This window comes from Etheostoma cragini, chromosome 7, assembly GCF_013103735.1.
Source record: "Etheostoma cragini isolate CJK2018 chromosome 7, CSU_Ecrag_1.0, whole genome shotgun sequence".
Taxonomy (NCBI): Eukaryota; Metazoa; Chordata; class Actinopteri; order Perciformes; family Percidae; genus Etheostoma; species Etheostoma cragini.
Window position 1 is genome coordinate 21,659,571 of NC_048413.1, and position 6,312 is coordinate 21,665,882.

At 40.0% G+C, this 6,312-nt stretch overlaps 1 protein-coding gene across 1 annotated transcript; it reads left to right on the forward strand.

Moving 5' to 3' along the window:
- The first annotated feature begins 384 nt into the window (after positions 1 to 384).
- On the forward strand, positions 385 to 5,501 carry ddost (dolichyl-diphosphooligosaccharide--protein glycosyltransferase subunit (non-catalytic)). Its single transcript, XM_034876580.1, has 11 exons — positions 385 to 657; positions 1,278 to 1,388; positions 1,481 to 1,567; positions 1,655 to 1,758; positions 1,868 to 1,962; positions 2,322 to 2,415; positions 2,770 to 2,918; positions 3,882 to 4,029; positions 4,150 to 4,270; positions 4,428 to 4,534; positions 4,873 to 5,501. The coding sequence occupies exons 1-11, from the start codon at positions 423 to 425 to the stop codon at positions 5,020 to 5,022; spliced, it is 1,401 nt and encodes a 466-aa protein (XP_034732471.1). The 5' UTR covers positions 385 to 422; the 3' UTR covers positions 5,023 to 5,501.
- The last annotated feature ends 811 nt before the right edge of the window (positions 5,502 to 6,312 follow it).

Below are 6,312 nucleotides of genomic sequence, written 5' to 3' on the forward strand. Positions count from 1 at the left end.
ATAACAATGTGTTGTTTAAATCTTTTCCTGTAAGCTTACACTGCTCGCAGAATATATAGAATATCATTGAAAGGTGGGTATCAGATATTTAAAGTAATAAAATGTATAAATTCGATAAAATAAGAAATTTTAGTTGTTTAAATTATTTGCAAACATCCATGAAACGTGGACATCTTAAGTCATTAAGGTACTGCTTCTCAACTTATAATAAAATATGGACTTATTGACTTAGTTATGATTATTCAATAAATGGGAGAATTTTTGTCCAGTGATTTGGCTTCCGTGATTGTCGGTCTTATAATACAGCTTCTATCCCATTGGTGAAGTGGCAGTCAGACCGACGCGTTCCTCTCTGCGATTGGCTGAAATTTGGGGTCAAAGTTAAGTCGACTCCTAACGCTGACGTCGACTTCTGCAGCAAAATGGCGTCGTTGACAGCAGTCGTGCACAAGAACCGGCCCGGTTCTTTAGCTTCATCCAAAAAGCAGACCGGAATGATGACCCAAAGGAGGTTCAGACTTTTGGACAACAACATCCTTTTGTTCCTTTCGTTAACCTCCATGTTGCATTGTGCTTTGGCTGACGGCAAAACGCTCGTTCTCCTGGAGAACCTCAACATCAGAGACACACATTCTATCTTCTTCCGCAGTTTGGCAGGTCAGTACGACATTTGGTCTTTTTTTCATCCATGAATATTCTCCTCTATACTGTTATAGACCCCCCTTCTATGGCTAACATGTAATTGCAGGGAATATAACGTTAGCGCCATTAGGACTTGAGCGTCATACAGCCCAGCAAGGCTTCTAATTTTATCTTAACGATAGCTCTATGCTGTGCGCTTTGTCTCGTCAAACTTCATTCAAGGCGATGGCAGTTTAATGTATTTTACCTCATTCATATTAGTATGCATTTTGGTAATGTTAACTTACACTGTTTTGGATAGACACGGGGCCACTCTTCATTTCGGCATACTCAACTTAATACACCAAATAGATAATACAATCATTTAGTATACTCTATATATTTTTATCAGTTTAGCAGTAAACCCACTTTCCCATTTGGGGAGTAGAAGTTACTGTTTGTTAGCCAGTAGTTTATACTGTACATAGGAAGTCATTCAGAACATATAGATGATTTTGAAAACACCACTTTAACATGGCTGTTATAATGTATATACAAGTCTCCGGACCTTTGGAAATGCATGCAATGCCAAATGTCACTGCAAAAATGCAACAAGCGTGTCAATGTTCCAGTGATAACGTATCTCTTGTTTTCAGATCGTGGCTTTGACATCACATTCAAGACCGCTGACGATCCCTCTCTATCTCTGATCAAATATGGCCAGTTCCTGTATGACCATTTAATCATCTTTTCACCATCCGTTGAGGGTAAGCTTCACACTCCTGATTCAAATCAAGTTAACAGTTTTATGGCTTGTTGAAACCATCATTTAAATCAATTTCTTTTTGGCATTTGGCAGACTTTGGAGGAAACATAAATGTGGAGACGATTACATCCTTTATTGATGGTGGAGGCAACGTCCTGGTTGCTGCCAGTTCAGATATTGGTCAGTTGATTTCCAACAGCTTTTCTTTAATATTATAGCCAAGCCCATAATATTGCATATATTAATGCTCTTCTCCTTCTTCCACAGGTGACCCACTGAGGGAGCTGGGCAGTGAGTGTGGCATTGAGTTTGATGAAGAAAAGACTGCTGTCATTGACCATCACAACTTTGACGTGTCTGACTCTGGAGAGGTAAACAGAGTTCTGTTCGGAGAGCAGGCGCATCCACTTTGTTTCTTTGATCCAGTCTTTAAAACTGGCGCTCATGTTGTTATTTACTTATGGTCCTTCTTGTCTTCAGCACACCCTGATTGTTGCTGATCCAGAGAACCTGATGAAAGCTCCAACTATTGTCGGCAAACCCACCAATAAGCCTGTTTTATTCAAGGGTGTTGGGTAAGCACACCTGAACACGATTTATATTTTAACAACCAAGTATACAAAGTATTACTGCACTTCTCCACTCTACCATTTAGTATGTTGACACAATTAATATTCCAAAGCAGCAGCAAAGACCTTCAGTCACTGCTGTTTACAAATGTTAAATCATCACAATATTAATTAAATAAATGAATACTTTATGACTTGAGCAGCACCTCCCGAGGTTAACTTTACTTGACTTTAGCAGAGATCCCATTTTATGTTGCACCAGTTCAGTAATGTTCAAAGGTTTGGTGCATTACTCACAAATGCAATCCATTTACATAATAATATTAAGCCTGACTAACATGCAATGCCCCCCTCCACTCTTGCAGCATGGTGGCAGACCCAGAGAATCCTCTTGTCCTGGATATCCTCACCGGCTCATCTACTTCCTACTCGTTTTTCCCTGACCGACCCGTCTCTCAGGTGAGAACACTGAACATAAAAAGTATGTCTGATTATTAATTTATAAATGAGTTATTCATAATGATCCTCCTATGCCCTGAATGTGATTAGAAGCATCTTTTTTGCTCAAGTTCTGCCATGCCTCCACATGATAGACAGGTGGGAATTTAACTACTGGAGACTTTACGATGCGGTTGTGTTTTTGTGAAGAGTCAGGAGCCATATATATATATATATATATATATATATATATATATATATATATATATATATATATATATATATCTATCCTTATGTTCTCTGGATGAGAAATGAACTACACAAGATTTAATTTTCTTTTGTTTCTGACTAATAATATAATCTTTACTTCTCCAGTACCCCCATGCTGTTGGCAAGAACACTCTGCTTATCGCCGGCCTTCAGGCCAGAAACAACGCTAGAGTGGTTTTCAGCGGCTCCCTGGAGTTCTTCAGCGATGCCGCCTTCAACTCTCCTGTGCAGAAGGCCACGCCTGGCTCCCAGAGGTAGTCTTCACTCTTCATCACATCCTTCTTCTTATGAATGCTAGTATAGCTTCCAATTACGAAATAAACTTAGTGACATTCTGGTCACTCTTAATTTTAGTTTTGCTATGTGAACAGATGTTCACCCACTACTCAACCATGTGGGATGCAGGCATTTGTAATTCCTTACAGTCTTAAGACACTGAACTTTAAGCATCTAAAAAGACCCTGAAGGTCCCCCTAAAGATTTAGTGGGTACATTTTTTTGGCATTGCCCTTTTGTTATAAACACATTTTAGTGTACTGTTCAGCTGTAAAATAGGAACGTTTGTGAACAAGTCAAGCTAAAACCAAACAGCCCAACAATTGGAGCAAACATTTCTCATTTTACTAAGCGGTTTAATAAAATAGGCAATGCGGTAACGGAATCATGATTCCTGTTCGAGCGGCGCTGCCTAGTTTGACAGTTTGATCAGAGTTCAGGAGCAGTCATTGACACTGCGGCATGCCATTAGGAGCATTAGGACAGTAAACGGCAACAATATGACAAGACAAAAACACAAGAATGTTTGGATGTGTTGTGGTAGTGCATCAAGATTTGCAAAAATGCAACAGCAGCAACTTCAGGGTGTGGCCTCGACCAACTGCCACTTTGCTCGTTTGAAAGCCACGATGTCTCTCTCTCTCTCTCTCTCTCTCTCTCTCTCTCGTCTCTTATGGATGTGCATAGCAGAGAAAGGGGAGGTAATCTTAAAGTAAAATGTTTATGCCATGGGACCTGTCTACATTTTCATTTTTAAACAGAACCTGCCGATACAAAAACCTGCTCCAAATAAGTAGTGTGTAAATCCTCCTGACAAATGAATACATTTTGTAAGGAAACAAACTGCATCCCATCAGAGGGGGTCAGAAAAGAATCTGTTTTGTCCAGGTTTGAATCCCATGTGTTTGAAGCACACTTCTTCTTGTTGGGCTCTTTGTTAGGTATGAGCAGACGGGGAACATGGAGCTGGCCGAGGCTCTGTCTCGTTGGGTGTTCAAGGAGGCCGGAGTCCTCAGGGTGGGAGCTGTTACCCATCATCCCGTTGGAGAGATCACTCCCCCTGCAGCATACACAATCACTGATCTTGTGGTGGGTTTCAAATTTCCAGGGACTTATGTGAACAACCATCACCCTGAAGATGCTTGGCCTGAACTAAGGGCTCTGAATTTTCACGTATATATCTCAATCGCTGTCTCACTTCCCCTACAGGAGTACAGTATTGTCATCGAGATGTTGACCGAGGGTCGATGGGTCCCGTTCAACGGTGATGATATTCAGCTTGAGTTTGTGAGGATTGATCCTTTTGTCAGGACTTATCTCAAGAAAAAGGGTAAGTTTCTGTGCTCATGGAACATATAGAGTACTAATGAATTGATTTTTAATCCAGGCTTACAGTCTAAATGCATTGCACCTTAAAGGTTTCATCTGTATGCACCTTCGCAGTTTCAAACTGTGCCACTGTTAATCCTGTGTTGTCTGTCTTCTAGGAGATAAATACAGCGTCCAATTCAAGCTGCCTGATGTGTACGGAGTCTTCCAGTTTAAGGTGGACTACAACCGACTGGGATACACACATCTCTACTCCTCCACCCAGGCAAGTTAATCGGAAGTTTTACGTCACTTGGGCAGTAATGGTGGAGATCTCCATGTGTGGAAAGTGGCAAATGACCAGCAATGCTAGAGATTGAAACATTTATAGTTCAATCATCTTTGTTAACTAAGGGAAAGAGATGAACAATGTATTGTTTGCAATAATTAATGAGGTATTCCACGGAATACCTGTAGGACAATCTCCCAAAAACCTTAGTGTATCAGATGTTTAGTTTTTGAGTACTGTGGCTTGGAAGAGGTTCCTCTTATTTATAATACATGTAACAGCCATACTCTAATGAATGGCAGCCTAACTTCTACTATGTGGTTTCTCCATCACAGGTATCAGTGCGTCCCCTGCAGCACACTCAGTACGAGCGCTTCATCCCCTCAGCTTTCCCATACTATGCCAGCGTCTTCTCCATGATGGCAGGCCTCTTTGTCTTCAGCATAGTCTTCTTGCACATGAAAGAGAAGGAGAAGTCCGACTAATGCAGAGAGACAACGGGGAAGGGATGACAAGATTATAAAGTTGAAATTGAATGTCTTTTGATGGCTTGAATCTTCAAGCAGGGAATTTGGACTATAAATACAGTTTCTGTTCAGTTATTTGGTTACTTACCTACTCCGGGGCTGGAGGCCAAAAGGGGTGACTCTAATGCAGTGGTTGGGGTTTTGTTTTTTTGAATGATTTTTTTTTTTTACTCTGAAATTACTTAAAAGCCTGTAAATGTCAGTCAGCGTTTGTATAAATAAAGTTACTTTACACTTGATAAAGTTATCTCCTGAGTAGAGCAGTTGCCTTGGAACAAAAAGGAAATCCATAATAAAATTTGACCCATGTTCTCAATTTAGGAAGGTTTATGGTGGTAACTACATGCACTGATTATGCCAACTGTTAATTTGTTTTTTGATAAGTGTTTCCAAAAAAGCTGGAGTCATCTTAACAATAAAATATTAACATTCCACTCCATACGTCCTGTTAATTCGGTGACATTGTATAATTGTACTCAGTGATTTCCACAATGTATTGAAATCTGTCTTCCTGGACCTGTTACTTAATAATGCTACACGCTGTGACTGACACACTTTGTGGTGTTGGTTGTAGTGATGTTACTGCCCTAGGAAACATTTGTTTAGAGAGTTTACATGGGGGGGGGGGGACGTACATATACGACATGATTTACATAAGACCTTTCAGTTGCCATGAGCCATATCCACCTTGAGTGAAGGTCCAATGAACGTTGCTCTAGCGTCCTCCACAGGATGAAGTCACTTTGAACAAGGACGGGGTGAACCAGAGCACCTGAAGCGGGTTACCCTTCATGGGCTCTGGGCGGAACCAGTTCAAACCGCAATTTATTTACGAGTAAGTTTCTGGAGTCATGCAGGCGCACCGAATTGACAAATTGGTGCTGAGGATTCACAAGTTATATTTTTTTATGCATCGTATGTTTGCACAAAGCTGAGCAAATAAAACTTTTAATAATCCAACTTTTAAACTCCGTTCAGTCGCTATAGTTTTTTTAATTTAGTTTTTATTGACAAAATAAAAATAGCACGAACATCAAGTGTACAAATTTAAACATAAAAAACATACTGAGCAATACAAACGAAGAAATTGCAGAATCATTTTATAGGTTAAAATTGAACAGGAAAACAAAAATGTACAATTAGTCTAAAGGTTTCAGGGGAAAAAAGCTCTTAAGTTTCCACTACTGTAGAGCTTTTTTTGTTATCCAACATTCTGGGACTTCAGTAGAGATTTAAATTCTACAGGAA